Below are 20,403 nucleotides of genomic sequence, written 5' to 3' on the forward strand. Positions count from 1 at the left end.
CTCCTAGATTATATGAATGACTAAGTATACTTGCTTTTCTTCTTTTTTTTCTTCATTAGGTTTTCAAGACACATGTCTTGGAAACCTATTGTAATCGTTATGTTTTTTATTATTCCGCCAGATTTTTTCGCTAAGCGCCATTTCGACACCGTTGCACATATCTGTAAAAAATTTTCATATGTTTGTAAAGGTTGATGAGATCTAGTGCATATCCTAAGATGACGCATATTGATCACGTGGTACGGCGGCCATTTTGAATTTTAGGCAAAAAATGGCATGCTCATTTAAACACCTTTCTGAGGGCCTAGGAGTCTCAAACTTTCGCCTAAAAGAAGCATTGGCCCTAGAGCTACGTATATCAGAAAAAAAAAGTTGAACGGTCATGTGACTTTTTTTTCTAGAATTTTCTGAAATATTGTTTTGCATCTCATTTGCATAATTTTGATCGTATCGAAATTCCACGCCATAATTTTGAAGAACATCATACATACTACAGATTAATCAAAGAATCATGGAAGTGCGACCAGTAGTTTTGGAGCAGTTGATTTATGAACATTTTTCACATTTTATATAAAATAGTCAGCAATGTTGCATTATGGGAAAGGGGGGAGGGCCCATATACGATACACATTGAATTGACATATATTGAGAACTATTGCATATACAAACATGGAACTAACGCTATATTGAAGACATTGGACAAGAGAATTGACCAAAATATTGGATGACCATAAATGGTCATGCAACTCATTAAATATGCATGTCTCTAATATCTCAGGCACTATTGCAAGTACAAACATGGAACTAACGCTATATTGAAGACATTGGACAAGATAATTGACCAAGATATTGGATGACCATATATGGTCATGTAACTCATTAAATATGCATGTCTTTAATATCTCAGGCACTATTGCAAGTATAAACATGGAACCAATGCTATATTGAAGACATTGAACAAAAGAATTGATCAACATAGTGTATGACCATATATGGTCATATAACTCATTAAATATGCGTGTCTCTAATATCTCGGGCATTATTGCAAGTTCAAACATGGAATCAACGCTATATTGAAGACATAGGACGAGAGAATTGACCAACATATTCGATGACCATATATGGTCATAGAACTGATTAAATATGCATATCCATATATCTCGAACACTTTTAAAGATAGAAACATGTACCCAAACCTATATTGAAGACTTTGGACAAGATAATTGACCAACACAGTCGATGACCATATATGGTCATACAACTCATTAAATATGCATGTCTCTAATATCTCGAGTACTATTGTAAGCACAAACATGGAACCAATACTATATTGAAGACATTGGACAAAAGGATTGACCAACATATTCGATTACCATATATGGTCATAGAACACATTAAGTATGCATATCCATAATATCTCGAGCACTTTTAAAGATAGGGACATGTACCCAAACCTATACTGAAGACATTGGACAAGAGAATTGTCCAACATATGAGATGACCATATATGGTCATAGAACTCATTAAATATGCATGCCTCTAATATCTTAGGCACTGATGCAGGTAGGAACATGGAACCAATGCTATATTGAAGTCATTGGACAAGAGAATTGACAAACATACCTGATGACTATATATGGTCATATAACTCATTACATATGCATGGCAATAATATCTTGGACACTATCACATATACAAACATGGGACCAACGTTAATTTTGGGGGCTATTGCAAACAGTCATACCTGGCCATGCATTGCATGTGACTTGGCCATGTGCCATGGTCTTGAAAACCGGTCATTGCTGCTATGCAGCTATATTTTGTTCTTGTAATTGTTTTTTTTTTGTGTGTGACAAATAAAAAAAATACAAATGAGTCTGTGAAATAACTGGTTAGTGTATATGTATTTTCAAATTGTGCATTACATGTATTTAACCTTGTTAATTTCTGTTCACGCTTGTAATCAAATCTTCCCAAACATTCATTGAATTCTGTGATTACATTGGTTATAATATGTTTGATTGACATGCACCCAGAAGTAATATTCATTGCATATAGATATCAAAGTTGCAAACCATTATCTTATAGTCTTATTTTTGTATAATGAAGATAAGATTTACGTGATTAGGTAATTGTTCATAAAATGTATTCAGACCAAAAATAATATTATTATTATGATACTATTGGTGATAGTGACTGGACATTTGAAATAATTTTATTAGGTCTACATAAATAAAAAAATGCTACTACTATTATAATTAGTGCACTGTTCACAATTTGTATTTTGGTGCCTGTTACTCCATGCTTATATATAAAAATGTTTTTTGAAAATGCTGTCCATCATTCCCTTGGCTGTTATCACTGATTTTTCATCACCGGAATGATTCACATAATAAATAACCTATCTAATCTGTACTGAATTAATGATATTATAAAAAAAATCTTGGGCGAAAATATATTGTTTTTGGCCTCAACGTTTTTCGCCTGAAAACACAAGGGGATAAGACGCAGGTTATTTGGATCAGATGGTTTCATTTGTTTAGAATTGACTGTGTGTCTAGAAACCTAATAACGTTGTTTCTAGTGAATCAAAAACATGTTCTCTTCCAATAAAGGATTTTGATATCCAACATTTTTAACAATTCCTTATCTCCCGTATAAATAGTCCTCTACTCTTCAAAATTTGACAAAGGTATGAGCCCAGAATCGACCTTCCGCATCTTTGATTGTAGCAATGTTCACGCCGGAACTGACTTTTAGCTTCCTATTTTAACTGATCTGATGCTTTTTTGGTCACATTTTGTATATGCCAGTCAGATATTGACAAGTAAGTGAACAGGCCAGGACATAGTCAACATGGGACTCGAGAGTCACAAGTATCAGCTGAAGTATGCCCTGAAGATAGAGTCACCATACAGTATTAATGAACGAAATTCACATTACAATCGCACCGGATACGATATACTGCATAGTGAAAATAACATACCATTAAAGCATTGTTGATTTTTTTTTTTACGAATGTCAGATAAGGACATTTACAATTCCATGAAAACAAAATAAACTGTGACGACTGACAACTAAACAATCCACAAGAACAAACTACACAACATAGTCAAATCAGTAAGATGAAGATATACGGACCTCATGGTATAGAAGAACATTTAAATACAAATTAATTAACAGTGAATACCGGTATCATATTTGCCAAAAAATACATTCAGCCACCATTATTGCAAAATCAACCAGTTGAGAACTTTAAATTCTATTTATTAGGATTCCTGCATGAAGTTACAGGGATAGGAAAAATGCCTAACGATGGCAAGGAAAAGCGATGCTTTTTTGTTCAGGTTATATAATAAATTCTCTTACTAATATTTCATGCGCAATTTTGTGAGTGTACATTTATGTAGTAAAATATATACACTCATCAAAATCATGCAAAAACAGTGCACATGCAAAGTAAAGTGACTATCCAAAGTGACTTGGTTTGTTAAAAATGAGTCAAAATGCTATGACACTGTACCTAATTATTGGTGGGAATAAAAAGCCAGTTAGTTACAAAGATCTATAGAGTTGTGAACAAATATTTTGGTGAATATCACTGACCACTAAAGACGCCCATCACAAAGTGTCCTGTTTTTGAAATAAAATCACTATACGCAGTTTATCCATCTGGTGTGGGTGACTCCTTGGACACAATATGGCGTCCCCTAGCACTATGCTAGGGAAGTAGTATTGTCAACACAGCTAATTTCAGCTTATTCAATAATCACATAACAAGCAAACATGCATACATCAAGCCAAACCTGTGTTTAGTGACTCAAGAAACCTAAAAATATTTTCTATCATAGACTTGTGATCTATTTATTTAATTAGTTCCAGTTTGGATGTCTAGATACAAGGACTTACATTTTGATCTTAGTGCATCTATGTTTGCATCTCTATCTGTATCACAGGCATGCCTTGACTGATTACATTCAAACTTTACACACACATCATGCATCTTCAGATATATGCGCATGTCCATTCGTTGCGTCATTCAATTCAAGTTGGCCAAATGGTAGCCATTTATGTGATAAAAGTTCACCAAGCATTTCTGCCATTCCAGAACTGGATCTCAGTTGTGTATGGACAAATACAAACATTAGACATTGAGGTATCCTGATGCATATCATTTTGTTTTTCAGATTGGATTTTAAATGGAAAACTGGTGGCCACTTTGTTTTCACTAATGCTTGTCCATTTTCCAACATCCCCTGATCAATCATGTTCAGACTTCAGTAATACATTATACATCATGTTACACATGTATTCATTTGACAATCCAATTCAAGATGACTGGATTGCAGCTTGATTGTTGACAGTTTTTTTTTTCAACATATAACATTCTACCTTGTATACTAACTTATATTCAATTGGACAGACGTGGTGCTATTTAGGGTGCAATTGTCTGAGCTAATGTAATAATATAGACTTGGTTTTCCTTTTAAAAAACACTAATCAACAAAAAAAGGAAGAAGAAATTAAGTACAAGGCCTCGTTTTTTTTAAATTCATTCAAAAGTAAATCAGAAAAATATGCAGTTTCTACAAAGTCACTGATCTTTTATAACCTGTTTTTTTTATATTTTTACTTTATTAATGAGAAAAAAATACTATCACAAATATATACCATAAAGGTTCAAATTTGTGGAAAATGAGTACATTCAGTTTTCAATGATTTGTATGTAATTGTTCCAGCTTCCCGTTTGATTCAATGCATGTATATTCTCAAGGAGTTGCTTACATTCTGAATATGTAACTGCGAACTGCAGCAATTTTGAACAAGGGCAAAATCAGAACTATTTAATAAATTCACACAATTACATAGTGATATATCACACATAAGTCCCAAGATAGATCTCAAAGTACAAATTCAAGACGTACAATACCCCCGACACCCATAGATAAGTTGCCCAAGTACATAAAAGTTTCTTTTGTAATGCAAAGCCTTTTATAATTTTTAATAAATTTTCTGGGGTACACCACAAGGAATACGGATTATTTCGGTGGTAAACCACAAGGAATACGGATTATTTCGGTGGTAAACCACAAGGAATACGGATTATTTCAGTGGTACACCACAAGGAATACGGATTATTTCGGTGGTAAACCACAAGGAATACGGATTATTTCGGTGGTAAACCACAAGGAATACGGATTATTTCGGTGGTAAACCACAAGGAATACGGATTATTTCGGTGGTAAACCACAAGGAATACGGATTATTTCGGTGGTACACCACAAGGAATACGGATTATTTCGGTGGTACACCACAAGGAATACGGATTATTTCGGTGGTACACCACAAGGAATACGGATTATTTCGGTGGTACACCACAAGGAATACGGATTATTTCGGTGGTACACCACAAGGAATACGGATTATTTCGGTGGTAAACCACAAGGAATACAGATTATTTCGGTGGTAAACCACAAGGAATACGGATTATTTCGGTGGTAAACCACAAGGAATACGGATTATTTCGGTGGTACACCACAATGAATACGGATTATTTCGGTGGTAAACCACAAGGAATACAGATTATTTTGGTGGTAAACCACAAGGAATACGGATTATTTTGGTGGTAAACCACAAGGAATACGGATTATTTCAGTGGTACACCACAAGGAATACGGATTATTTTGGTGGTAAACCACAAGGAATACGGATTATTTCGGTGGTACACGACAAGGAATACGGATTATTTCGGTGGTAAACCACAAGGAATACGGATTATTTTGGTGGTAAACCACAAGGAATACGGATTATTTCGGTGGTACACCACAAGGAATACGGATTATTTTGGTGGTAAACCACAAGGAATACGGATTATTTCGGTGGTACACCACAAGGAATACGGATTATTTTGGTGGTACACCACAAGGAATACGGATTATTTCGGTGGTAAACCACAAGGAATACGGATTATTTCAGTGGTAAACCACAAGGAATACAGATTATTTTGGTGGTAAACCACAAGGAATACTGATTATTTTGGTGGTAAACCACAAGGAATACGGATTATTTCGGTGGTACACCACAAGGAATACGGATTATTTCGGTGGTAAACCACAAGGAATACGGATTATTTCGGTGGTAAACCACAAGGAATACGGATTATTTCAGTGGTACACCACAAGGAATACGGATTATTTCGGTGGTAAACCACAAGGAATACGGATTATTTTGGTGGTAAACCACAAGGAATACTGATTATTTTGGTGGTAAACCACAAGGAATACGGATTATTTCGGTGGTAAACCACAAGGAATACGGATTATTTCGGTGGTAAACCACAAGGAATACGGATTATTTCGGTGGTAAACCACAAGGAATACGGATTATTTCGGTGGTAAACCACCTCACCTAGGATGCAATATACTGTGGTACTGACATTGGCAAAAACTGTTGAAATATTTGTGAATCATACAGTTTTTGAACAAAAAAAAACTTACCGACTTGAAAGAATTGCTGTTAATGTATCCCAAAATGCCATAAAAAATTTTATTTTTACATTTTAAGATAAGAAATGCATTGTTTTTGCAGCTGGTGTTTGTATAGGAGTATATGAAATACCAAAAAAAATTAATAAATAGTACTGAATCAATTTATTTCTATTTTCAGCTCTGAAGTGACTGTTAAAGCAAACATCATGGTCAGAGTAATCACATACATGAATTGTTTATCTATGTACAGCATAAATACCATAGACACCCATAGCAACAAAGAATGTAAGAATTCTGTTCTGCTTATGGTTTGCACTATAGCAAATATCACAACAACAAAACTATTTTAGTTTTTTAATCAAATCATAGACCCTCCTCTACTGGAGGGTCTATGATCAAATTCATGACATTCATTACATTTATAACTTACCAACAGAAGTTTAAAGGTCATAGCCACACCCAAATTAAAAAAAATCACAAACTCACCTAATTTGATTTCCTTGACATAATTACTAGGGAACCATCCTGTTTTTCCATTCAGTGTTCCTTCCCACCATCCTCCTTCCACTACTTGCGTGATCTGTATAACATCACCTTTCATGAACAAAAGCTCATCCTCGTTAGTTCCAGAAAACGGGAACAGTGCGCGTACATACATTGGTGCATTGTCTGAAGCCATAGTCTATTTTATTCCTGGAATTTCAAGAGATACAGGTCTTCTTTCAGTTTGACTCATAGCACCAAATATCTGTAAACAAAAACACAATATTTTATTAGTTGGTGTTCACACATGTAGCAAAACATGGAGTTCTACCTGGAGATTAGTTTAACCCAATGTTTAAAACCATGTGTGAACCGATTAACCTGGTCTTAGTCAGATTAGCTTAGCTCAAATCAATGGGCTGGTCTTTACACAGAGTTCCATGTTTACCACCGAGATGAGACACTTGTAAACAAGGACCCCGAGTTAAAATAGCGCCCTCTAACTTCAACCCATATATCACAGACAACATGCAAGCAGCTCTTTAGCGCTGAAGTACTTGCCTGACAAAAAAAACTTATTAATTTGGAAAGAGCAGAATATTTGGACTTTGATGGTTGTATATTACACAACACGCATGACAATGGTTAATTTGCTCTAAGCAGAACAACAAAAAATTATTTGACCTTTACTGGTTCACCATTCAACATTCCATTTCTTACTCTAATATGAATACAGTCACAACCCACAATAATGATGGACACAATGATCATCTTCTCAAACTTTAAAATTTAAAAGCCTTTCTTTAAAAAAAATAATGTGAACAAATTTATGAAAAGTGCATTTGTTTTATTATACCAGGGTTCATATTGTTAGGAAATGTTTGAAATAACTCCATGCAGAGGTACCGGTACATATATTTTTGTAGGTGTCAGAACATTTGTGCATTGCAAAAAACTTTATTCTTCATCAGTAAATAATTTACAATCCACAGATCTATAACGCACCTAAAATACTGATTTAGCTTACAGTGACACAAAGTTAACCCAGAGAGTTAATCATGGAATAAGACTTGTTGAAAGAAATAATTTAACTATATGGTAATAACCACATCATTAATATTTATGTGGGCCATTGTTGATATAATAAGCACAAATAAAATGAGAACACCAACAGTCTACAACTAAAAACACAAAATTTCACATAATTGATATTAGGAGAGCCCTGTCCAAAAGTCAATTGGCTATGAGCCAATTCATTAACAAAATATCTGGTAAAATGTGTAAAAATTATTCAGGTCAATGACAAAATTTTCTCCAAATTTTGGTCCAACATTTTTGTCTTTGTTAATGTTGCACCAAATGGACTTAATTTCTCATTGGCAACAGATAAAATTATGCATGTTGATTTAATGAATGTGCAACTAAGAAATATTGGTATGTAAAGTGTACAAGTTTCTTGCCTTGTATTAACCATTGTCTATTAATACCAAATGTAAACACAAAATTTAGAGATTGGAAAAGTGGTGAGCAATTTTTGGTGAGCTAAATTTTGCAAATCAGCATAATTTTACCCACCAAATCATAAGGTAAAGAAAATCTCTTGAAACAGATTAAGGGTTGACCATCTGAAATCAGGGTGGAGGTCTTTTCCCTTACAAATGTATGTCTTTTCAAACATAGCGGTATGCATTTCCATGCCACATTTTAAAGAACTTACTGATTTGACTTATAACCAATGACTAGCAGCTGACTCTTCTCCTACCCATTTATTTTAAAGTGGTGGGCTCACCATTTACAACAAGAATTATTAATCTGGTGAGCAATATTTTGATGAATTGCATAATTTTGCTCTCAGAATTGTGTGCACTGATATTTTGCTCACCACCACCAACACCACCCCCCTAAGAAGATACTATCATAAACTAGCATACATGTAAATATAACAATTTACACCAACTTACTGTTATAAGGTCAAGGTCTGAAAACTAATACCACCTAAGTCTACAATGAAACTTTACTGAGAGTTAGAAAAACAATAATGACACTTGACTCTATAAGTGCAGGATGTGCTGAAGAAGTCCGGGTCTGGTGAGCTGACACACATTTTACCACCTGCTGCTGGTATAAGAATCTTCAGATGACTAGATTAGGTTTTGTTGTTAGGCAGCCCAAATCACCAACATATGTTATTGCACATTGAATTACCTGACTTTAGGAATTCAGCAAAAATGAAATAAAATTTCATCACATCCACCAAAACAAAGTACAAAGTTTAATTTGTATTATCAGCTTATAAATTCTTATCCACAAAGAATGTTGAACTTAGACCTCCATTTAGCCACACTATCAATGCACCTTAACTCACAGACACATACAATGTTAATAAATAAAAAAAAAACACTCAATTACTGCATCGCAACCATTCACTTTTGAGTACAGACTTTTATGTTATCCCATCAAACATGAAGTATGCAATATACATCTGTCAATTTATAAAAGCCAAAGTAGTCATCCACCAACAAATTAAATAAATTACTGGCTGAGTGGCTGACTGACTTACTTCCTGGAATGCAGGTTATGGCGACTAGACAATACATTTATAACAATTCCAATGGCATCATCAGTCAACAAAAGAAACTATCAAGTAAAATATATTTTGTGCTAAAGTTTCAATAATAAATTGTGGAATAACACAGATGGCAACCTTATGATATAGATGACACTGAAATATACATAACATACACATAGTTCTCCCTCATACTACCTCTATGCTCACACTAACCTGTCCTGGTAGAGAGATTACACAAAGCCAAAGAGTGAAATGAAACTGAGATATTCAACATTATTCTGTGATCAAATAAGCGTGTTATTTTTAGACCTTCATTTAATCTTTAATTTTCACACTTCCTGTATTTCTCCCTGCATACAGTTATCATGCAGGAATCACATTCACTCATGATACCGGTACTGGTTTTTATAAATCTGAGCCAAAGGAAATAATCTCTTTTCCCTGTACTTTGGATTACAATTGTCTTGTTTTCCAATGAAAATTTCAACTGTTCCTAAAATTCTATTTGCTCAATATTTTGCAGTTTTTGTTCAATCTGTAAATAGAATTGGGCCTTTATATTGATCAAAAGGGAAAGTCAACCAATACTGTAAATGCATTAATTATTCACTGGGTTTTAATTTCATTATCTTCGCTGATAAGTAAATTTTGCTAAATTATATGTAAAATAACAATAAAACTTATTGATTCCTAAGACAAATTTGTGAAATCAAAACACAGTGAATATGCACAAAACAACAAAATAGTGAAATTAAATGTCAGTAAAAATAAATGGTTTTACAGTACTAGAATATGATCTGTCAAATGATGTCAAAAGAAAAAATAATACATTTATAATAAATATTTGAAGAGTTTCCAAAAAGTTTATTGGTTACCAACTTTAAAGGTTTTTTTTTTTTTTAATTTGATGCTGAGGTTACTGAGGTATTTTCATATGATAATACAATCCATCTCCAAAATTTTAAAACTGGGATATAGTGGTGACATTAACATTAAATTCCATAATAATTAATTATTTGAAAACTCTCAAAAACGTTCATTGGTTAGCTAATTTAAAGGTTGTTTTTTTAATTTGTTTTCATACATGGCCATTCAATAATGACACACTATCTTAAAACGCGGTGGTCGTCGCGCTGCGTGTGTTCGAATTTCATGTAAATAAACAATGTATTTTACACGCGTCGTATACGCCGCTATGATTCCCATATCGAACAGGACGCGGCACGACGACTGCCGCCCTTTAATAATGTGACACTATTGTCACTACTGTGTCAAAAGTTTTCCACACAGTGACGTAAACGCTGTTATTGACAGCATTCCCTTCAACTGGTAAAATAATCACTGGCTCTACATAAAAACAAAGAAGCTCATGCGGCAGTTGTTTCACCAATTCAATGTTAAAAATAGGAGACGTCCCAGCCATACCATGAACAAATTGACGGTCTTGTGGGGGCCGCCATCTTGGATTTCCAATTAATACACACACACGACCCGGCTTTCACTCAGTTCACCCACTCATTTGGGAGGGGAAAAACGCAAAACACTCCCGCGGAAGTCTATTTAAAAGTGGCATTTTCTGGTTACAAGTAATACTGTGACAGTGACAAGTTTTGTCGACTTCCGAAAGCGTAAACAAGTAAATATAGCCACCGGACTGAGGTCAGTGGCATGCAGAGCGCCTCCATTTCGATCACGCCGTTCGGACGAAGGCATTCGACCATCAGTGAATTACAAAGTTTGCATACCTGTCAAATTAGCTGATTCCACAATATCGTTATAACCTGGATGTTAATCACATTATTCACATGGTCGCGTGGATCTTGGCGATAAAACGACGCGGTCAGAACAGGACAAGCCGTGTAAAATCCTTCTTCACGGAAGCGCGACCTCAAACTTCCCACTTATCGAAACATAGTAAATAAACTATGTCACCGTTACCTCCAATACACCAGTATAGAGACGAAAATCCGTTCAATATTTTAAATTTTAAGTATAAGGTTTGATGATATTATAGCACGCTACATTGAAATAAATGTTTGGCCTTCATGGTTTTGGTTTTATTAATATGTTTCGCGATTGAAAAATGCTTATACTGATTATGAATGATAATACAAATCGAGGGGGAGTAACAGTGGATGGAACAGCCAAAGTTTCTAAAAATAGCTCATTACGCTATATAGCGGCATTTATAAGTTCGCTGCTATACTTAGGCTCAGACCACTAAAATATTCTTCAGTGATTTGAGAGATAGGTCACATAGCGTTCATAAAATACGTGATTCCACGGTGGTCCATCCATCCATGGCTTCCTTTTTTTCCCGTGTTTAGGGTCGATCATTATAAACTCTTAGAGGAGCAAGGACAGAAAAACTGTTGCAAAAAAAAATATATGAATGAAATGCAGGGCACAATAAACAGATAAATTCACAATTGGAGAAACTATTTGAAAACAAGATGAGTGAAAGGTAGGTAATGATAACAAATACATGAAAAACGTACTGTCCATGCTTAAAACTTGAGTTTGTTTTAAAAGTACTTTAGAGTAGAGTGTAGAGACAGCGTACGGTTCGATTCACGTACGATTGACCATGGATTAACGTACGATTTGAGTACTTATGGTTCACACAAATGTTCATATATAGCAATGTGAGCCAATCAAACCTTACGCTCATATATGTAACCAGATACACTACAAAACAACTAGTAGTTTCGCGGAGGTCCCCCTCCCTGTCTCTTCAAAATATTGTCAACCCGTTCCCCCGGACCCCCCTGTCCACGGAGTTAAAAGCCCTATGTTTCTTTCCTATGTATGGAGATAGTTAATGTGTCAGTCATTATAACAAACAGTAAATGAATCTTTCTAAAACAAATATATTAATATAGATAATTATCAATAATATCGAACGCAAATTGATATGGATAATACCCAATTGTATTACAATGTTCTAGTAATGCATACACATATTGTGATAGGGACTGACAGAGTTATTTCTGAACAGATATCTTCATCATCAGACTACTAAGTCTAAATTTGAATAGCAGTCATATAACGACGTCTCGGTCGCCTCTCGGCGTTCACTAAAGAAGAGACGGCACACAATACAAGCTCAAAGAAAACAACAATTACTTGGATGATTAAAGAAATTAGCATAGCTACTGACTGTAACAATTGAAATTACCTTCGTACTGTAGCAAGTATTCCCCAATTGCAATTTAAAGAAAGAGCCAACAAACCGTGTGATTCAAAGAGAAAATAGTTAATACAATTAAATCCTTGCTATCCCCATCGAGAATAATAAAACGAATTTTGGTAACATATTGCTGCAATGTTTCAGATTCCTGTTTGATGTACCAAAAACCGGGACTAAAATACGCACTGTAGTATACATAGCGCGGTATACACAGTCAACATCAATATGTTTGTTGACAAAATTGTGTTATTTCGACATCTTACTATTTATAAACATACACAACATTGCGTAAGTTTGGCTCCAATAAGGCACTAGTTAGCGGTGCGGTGTCAATTGGGCATTTAAAGGAGCAACCAAATATAATAACTTAGCCTGGAAACCAATACGTATTATAATGATGGTGTTCAATACACTGTCTCTTGAGTTCTGTGACAGTGCACGTGTGGTCGCTTTGGCAGATCAGTTTGGAAAATAATACAGTGAACTGTACGTCGACACTTTATTTTTTAACTGTCACATGTAGTGGATACACAGACTGAGTGGGATAGTCAATCCCTATCTGCTCTAGTTTTGTTAGTGAATGTATAAATAATTGTTTTGAAATCGTTGATATGATTGACTATAATTAAAATGGTAGTTCTTGGTAATTATTCAATATATCCAATATTCAGCATTTTATGGAAATGTACTCCTTCTCAATGGTAGACCTAAATAAATATTATGTATATAATACATTGTCTTACTTATGACGTGAAAACCCTTCCATAACCTGAAGACAATAGATTAAACTACGCGTAATACATACTGTTATTTTTTTCACACTGAAATATCAGACTCTCTGACTAAAAAGATTACTTTTTTCTAGAAATCAAAGTCTGTCTCTAAACTTAGAAGTGAGAGAGTTGCTCCGATAACAGATGTCACATGATGCAGTAGTTGGTTATAATTTAGACCGACCACACGCTGTAATGGAAGTAATTTCAAGCTTTATATGTGTAAAAAGTATTCGAAGATCAACTTAATCCATGTCACTGGGTACAAAACTAGTAATGGAAATTAATTCCATTACCAATGGGCAGATTCAAGAGAATTCCAATGGAAACAACTGCAACTAAAGACAACTGTTTAATAAATACGTGTACGACATAGGGAAATGACTAAGAAATCACCATGTCCACACTCTCAGGAGCACAGGCATTTCCATACTTTGACGTCACACACGTGATGCTAATGGTGGAAGATATAATCACAATTACACATCGCCTTTGAAAGAATGTACATATATTTAACATAGATATAATACTTAGTCATTTTGACATGAGGAGAATTACAAGAACGTTGTTTACAAATTGTTAACCTATAAACTGAAGATTACCGGTACTAAACGGTAATTTCATATATAGACAAATATCGGTATGTAATTAGATAATCGTTTTCATAATTTTCGCATTTGGGCTTTTAAAAGTCGAACAATATATATTTGCATACTTCTAGTATACTGTAAATTAACAACAACAACAATAACAACAAAAACAAGCAGCGCAACAACAACAGACACAACAACCACTAATTTTAAAGTAAAATCATAGACTGTGCAGAGTTGAATTCCTCGTGATTGTTGCGTAAGAGATCAGGTAAAGTGCACGGCATAAGACGAGTGACGTCACAGAGTATCAGGTGATGTCATCATGATGTAAGAGGTCAGGCGAGTGGCGTCAATGTGTGACAAGTCCGATGAGTTACGTCAATACATAAGTGGTCAGACGATCTTCAAATTTTAAGTACGGCAGTTTTGACATCTTCGTCGTAGTTTTTATCTTCATCCAACCTACAAAATGAATACAATCAAACATAACTTCATAACTTTTTTTACAAACAGTAATATGAAAGGAATTTAAATCTACACAAGTACCGTGCAATAATAATGAACTGGTCATGTATATAAACACGAGACATAGGTAGAACCCTATAGAGGGACTGTGGTAGAACCATTGAAATCTATATGTGTATGTACCCTAGAGTTTATGATGCTTGTATTACCATTGCAATTAGTAAGATAGGCATTTACATATCCCACACAGCCTTACAATACTTCCTGACTGGACCGTTCCACACGCGATACCTTGTGCATTACGTGAATAAATACTATATTAAACATCTCGGAGGGGTGCTAGCTTGCATGTAAATATGTGTTCGAATAAAACAACAACACAAACTCTGAAATTAGCTTCCTGCATGTCTGAGGCTAACGACTTCACACATAATGCAATTAGGACAAATATCATACATTTGTTGAGATAGTTCAACGGATTTCACCGTAGTGGACTCAACGGCAGAGATAAGGCAATTCCTAAAGCCAAGTTCTTCTAGTTTATGAACTCCAGCCATTGTAGTGCCTCCCGGAGAACCCACATTATCTTTCAAAATCATTGGATGACTGCCAGGTTCTAAAGTCATTTTTGCAGCTCCCTAGTAAGAAAATGAGAACATGCATATTAAGATTAATATTGCACATAGTTTGGCTTTGATGACGTCAAGTGTATATACGACTGAATTAGTAAATTACTAAAATTGAAAAAAATAGTAAATTGGTCGTGCTTTGTTGGTGTCTGCACACCAGCCAAAATAGTTTTCGATGCGTGTCACCTAAGATCTCGGGAATTCAACATACCAGCATTGTCTGTGCAGCTAGTTTAAGTGCCAGATCCCTGGGCAGCCCCATTTTCACTCCTCCATCTGCCATTGCGTCAATGGCACAGAATGCCTGCAAATAAATTATCAATAAATTAATTCCATCTCGCCTAAATATAACTGTCAAGTAACAGTCAATTTGTATCGGAAAAGCTGAAAGTCGTTGCATGGAGCTAAATAGTTCACATGTGCTGCAAAGTCCGTATTGTCACTGTTAATAGCGCCATCTGGTGACCAAGGTTATGTACACTTCGTTTGTTTTTATTTGGACATAACACACACAATTTAAAAGTATAAAATGAAAATTTACAACTCTATTTGACGATACTTACGTATGCTGGACCACTTCCACTGACACCAGTTACTGCATCAAGACTTGATTCCTCGCTTTCAACACAGAATCCCAAGGTAGAGAAAAACTGCTGAACAAGCACAGAATCAGAGTCCTTCGCTGCTGTACCCCTGGCAAATACCGTAGCGCCCTCACCCACCATACAAGGAGTGTTTGACATGACACGAATCACTCTTGTGTCGACTGGAAGTTTCTGTAATTAGAAACAAAAGCGTTCAATTTAGTAAGGTATCCATGCAGAAAAGACTAATGGGATTAGTGATCCACGACATTCACTACAATTCCATTCGGAATTTCCTGGCATATACATTTTACCTCTTCGCATCTGCGGCCTGACTCTATGTGCTACCGTTTGTTTTCTGGGATGCTATTATGTCACATCAAATTATCTACATGTAAAAAGTTGACATTATATTTGTAAACAATTTGAAGCTGTTGTTTTGGTCACATTCAGTACAACTCAACTTGGTACTGACATTGTCATTGTGCATCTATTGGTGATGCTTCTACAGTCAGCTAATTGTTGCATGTCAAAACGTGACGTATTATGTGGAAATATCATTCAACTAGCCAGGGCCAGGGATTTTGTTCGTTTTAAAGGAAATTATTATATAAACCAATAAAATTGCCATGAATGGCCGGCCCAGTCTAAGTAATACCCTCGGATAACTATCGAACTCTGGACAGTATGCCTTGATAACGCCCTGTGACAGAGCATAATTCTGATTGGTTAAGAAGCGATATTCCATATATGTATATTTTAATAATTAATTATAAAGACATTTCCAAACTTACATCTTCAACGTAGCTGATTTTAACACCGGCTGCTACCGATACTACGATATGACGTTCGCTGATAATTGGAGCGATTTCATAAAGAACTGTGCGCATGACATCTGGTTTAACGGCAAGAAATACAACATTGCTGGGCTTTACGGCTTCTAGGTTGTCGAATGTAGTTCTTACTCCAATTTTCTGTGAGGGGAGAAAAAAATAAACAACTTGTAGTTGTCTTTCTCATATTTGTCATAATTAAAATCAGTATGTGAATTTTTATTAAATAATTCTTAATTTTTGTTCACCTATGCACAAGATGTATGAGATAATATAAACATTTAATATTACTGATATGCGAAGTAATCAAAGTAATCAAACACCCATGAAAATTGTTGAGCCATTTGTTCTTATGGTAAAAGGTTACGTCTGACGGTTATATTTCAAAATTTCGCTCAGTGAACGAATAATATGTAGTTCACAAAATGAGTCATTATGTCTGTCACGAATTATTGTAAAAGTCCGACGAATACTATTTATTATTTATGAAATAATGCTTTAGCATGAATTCTTGGAAATAGTTGCAAAAAAGACAACGTTTTCAGTCTGGTTTTCTTTTAGACATATTTTGTACTGCTTAAAATAACCCTAAAAGTCAGTGACTGGTGTATAAATCAATAATAATGTAACCTTTTTAACACAAAATAAACATGGTCATTAATTTGACCGTATTTAATCACAACTTCTCATTTGAATGAAACATTGGCGAATTTACTTGCATTATTTAGTAATCGAATTATTTAACTTACCGCCGCCTTTGCAAGATCTTCACTGCAAGGAGTACTAGCTATGATACGATCGGCTGCCACGAGGCCTATAAATGTTTACAAAAAAAAATATTCAGTCATTTTCGGTACAAGTTTTTTCAAAAACATTATCGTCTATCATTCAACTCCTGAACCCCAAATAACACAACAAAATGAATATATATGAAGTACAATACTTCCTCTAGCTTTCTGTCATTTTATTACTATATTTATAGTTTTGTTGCGCTTTTGAGATGTTTCACCCTTTGTTTATTCGACCTAAGGTGACAAAGCACTAAAGGTCGGCCTTTTCTTCCATTTACACGTAAAATTTCAGGGCACCAGTATAAAGTATTAAAATGATACAATACAAAATAATTTGCGGCTTGTGTATGTGTATTGAATTAAAAAACGTTAAAAGTCTGTTTTGGGTGGAGAGATGTTAGACCTTGAGTTTGTTTATGTTTAGTCTTAATGTAGCTTATCGAACAAACCAGGGCATAGCTTAGCCTGGATTTTACCCATCAAGCTTTGCAAAATTTTAGTTTTTGTCTTGTAATAATATCCCCCGCCCAACTCATAAATGCACAAACAATGCAACAAAAAGCATATATACAAAATACAATACTTCCTGTACTTTTCCGTTAATGTTCTGTCATGCCTTTGATGCGTGATTGCCTCTAATGTTTTACCCTTTGTCCATCAAACATAGGCTGTTCATATTTGCGTAACCTAAAGGTGACAAATCAATCGGCCGCTTTTCTTCCACTGATTTGTCAAACTTAATGGTACCATTATAAAGTATCAAACGTCGACATTACAGAATAATTTGTGAATTGCATATATTAAAATAATAATAATGTGTTAGTTTATGTTTGGTCTTAGAGGCAACGTGGGCCACTATTGTCTAGCGCTGTTGTTGTAGGAGAGGCTTCCGTAAGTCAAAAATGACAAACAAAGATGCCACCATCGTTTATTTTACGGATTATAAACAATGATAATTACGTAAGAAAGATTACAATTTGAATAATACAGATTGACAGCTGAGTTTAACTTTAGTGTTCGTTATTTAGTAATTTGACAATCACAGTCACATTATTCATAAATATGATTGAGTAAAGTTTACCTTGCTTTAGCGCCCAGAAGTAACGAAAATTGGAGAAATCACAGAACAAGGGGGAAATCACGAGAGAAGCTCACTAGACGCTAATCTAGGAGCATCTGCGGTGATTACCTAAAACTCAAACCAGTAGTCTGACCCAAGAATACTCATTATTTAGGACAGTTGTGTTTTTCATGTTGTAGGCGTGGAGCTTGTAGTGAAAAGAAACAAGCTTTAGCCCACCTTAAAATATATCCAACCAGGTTTGAAAAAATTGAAATTCTGCCCTGTCTTTCATGGTAGACGATCAAATTTAGGAACATTTTCATCTGTAAATACCTATGAATTTATCTCCTATATTTATGGTAAATTTTGTTTTCAATCTGTTATAAAAGTTATATAACTTATAACAAGTAATCTGTTATGAGAGTTGAAAGGGTTGGACTACGGCATCGCATCGCTTTCAAGATTTAAATGATGACATCGCATATTTGAACAATCTTTTACCAGTAATGACACATTTACAAATGGTTTCTCAAGCTAACTGCTGTAAAAGAAAAACATGGCCATTCTCTCTCAGGTCCGACGACATTTATATCATTTTGCTCGACAGACTTTTGGCCACGTCATTATTAGCAAAGAGTTGTCGCCAAAGCTTTCCTTGCTGACAAGCTGACTAGGCTTAGCAACAAGCGATACTTTGGGCTAGCGTCACATGTGGTGATGGGACACCCTCTCGTGACGAGTTACGCTAACAATGTCTCGTGATATTGTCATTCATTTATCCACAATGCCCAGTCTTTTGATCGAAGATCATCGATTACCAAAGAAAAAAAAATAGTCGTACGATTTATTTATAAATAGCGTTATGGAGCTACGATTTGACATATCGGTAGATCCATATATAGTCATCAAATGTGAATAAAAATATGGTGTTTGCGTAAGTGTATATTTTGTACACATTCGTGTTTATATAGCTATGTTTCTCGAAAATTTTAAGTAAGTTTGCAATGTAAATGAAATAAACATATTAAATACAGTTACTAAATACATAAATAAAAGGGATGACGTCGACGATTAAACCACAGTAACACAAAATGTAACTGTGTACTTACCTGCTCGTACGAAACCCCGTGCTATCGCCTGACCGAATTTTCCGGCACCTACTATTGCCACTGACATCTTCGCTATTTTCTCAAGAGTGGGGCACTTGACTTGGTAACTGCATCTATATAATACTTCGGTTTCCGCCAAAAATAGAACAAGACATCACGCGTCATCACGTATGGTAACGTGATGCCGCAATCTGGCCTCGCGGACGAATCACGGTTCCCCTTATCAGAGTAAACAGGGGATATGCGAGTGGAACATACTATATAGGTCATTCACGGGGCGTAATCAAGGATTAAAATTTGAATAAAGTCGAGAGTTGTAAATCTATAATGTAAACACCAAATAAACTGTTGATAACGAGCATTGGTTATAGGAGCAAGCGATAAATATTTTGTTTTTATTTGTTACCAACATCCCACTCCCTAAACCATTTACTTCTATGCTATCAATAAAGAGCCATTGCTCGAAACGTCTAGCTATTTAATAGTTACTTAGGACTACGGTTACCAAATATTATCTACTATATATCCCTAAACCTCTAGTGCATTCGGTTGGTACGCGCACGCTTCCATAGGATTATGAACGATACAAACTGGCCACCGAATGCTGTAATGGTTTGGTTTTGCTTTCGGAGTTGAATTGTCCCGTCTGTAAAACACTTTATAGTAAAATTTATGTTTGCCGTCACAAATAGATATAATTACGAAAAGTACCCAGTCTAATATCGATTCTAGTCAATGATACAAACCACTTTTTTTTTTATCTATTCTACCAATGGGGTTTGTAGTTCCAAATATAGAATTTTAATAAATATATTACTTAGTTTGTCAATTTC

General features: G+C 35.0%; 2 protein-coding genes across 3 annotated transcripts in view; both read right to left on the reverse strand.

The window, feature by feature from the left end:
• LOC100371010 (rho guanine nucleotide exchange factor 7-like) overlaps window positions 1–11,449 on the reverse strand; it is a 50,194-nt gene extending 38,745 nt beyond the window's left edge. For both annotated transcript variants that reach the window (XM_002736853.4, XM_085501977.1), the window contains exons 1-2: window positions 11,286–11,449; window positions 6,975–7,236 (exon numbers count right to left, since the gene is read on the reverse strand). In XM_002736853.4, coding sequence (XP_002736899.2) covers window positions 6,975–7,167 — 193 coding nt within the window. In that variant the 5' untranslated portion in view covers window positions 7,168–7,236; window positions 11,286–11,449. The remainder of the gene's footprint in view (window positions 1–6,974; window positions 7,237–11,285) is intronic.
• Window positions 11,450–13,994: 2,545 nt separating this feature from the next.
• LOC100369672 (pyrroline-5-carboxylate reductase 2-like) lies at window positions 13,995–19,789 on the reverse strand. The gene is made up of 7 exons (XM_002736844.3): window positions 19,571–19,789; window positions 17,357–17,421; window positions 16,569–16,748; window positions 15,754–15,966; window positions 15,402–15,494; window positions 15,018–15,199; window positions 13,995–14,558 (listed from the first exon to the last, which is right to left on the reverse strand). The coding sequence occupies exons 1-7, from the start codon at window positions 19,635–19,637 to the stop codon at window positions 14,501–14,503; spliced, it is 858 nt and encodes a 285-aa protein (XP_002736890.1). The 5' UTR covers window positions 19,638–19,789; the 3' UTR covers window positions 13,995–14,500.
• Window positions 19,790–20,403: the final 614 nt, after the last annotated feature.

The sequence above is a fragment of the Saccoglossus kowalevskii genome, chromosome 1 (genome assembly GCF_978046115.1).
Source record: "Saccoglossus kowalevskii chromosome 1, keSacKowa6.1, whole genome shotgun sequence".
NCBI lineage: Eukaryota > Metazoa > Hemichordata > Enteropneusta > Harrimaniidae > Saccoglossus > Saccoglossus kowalevskii.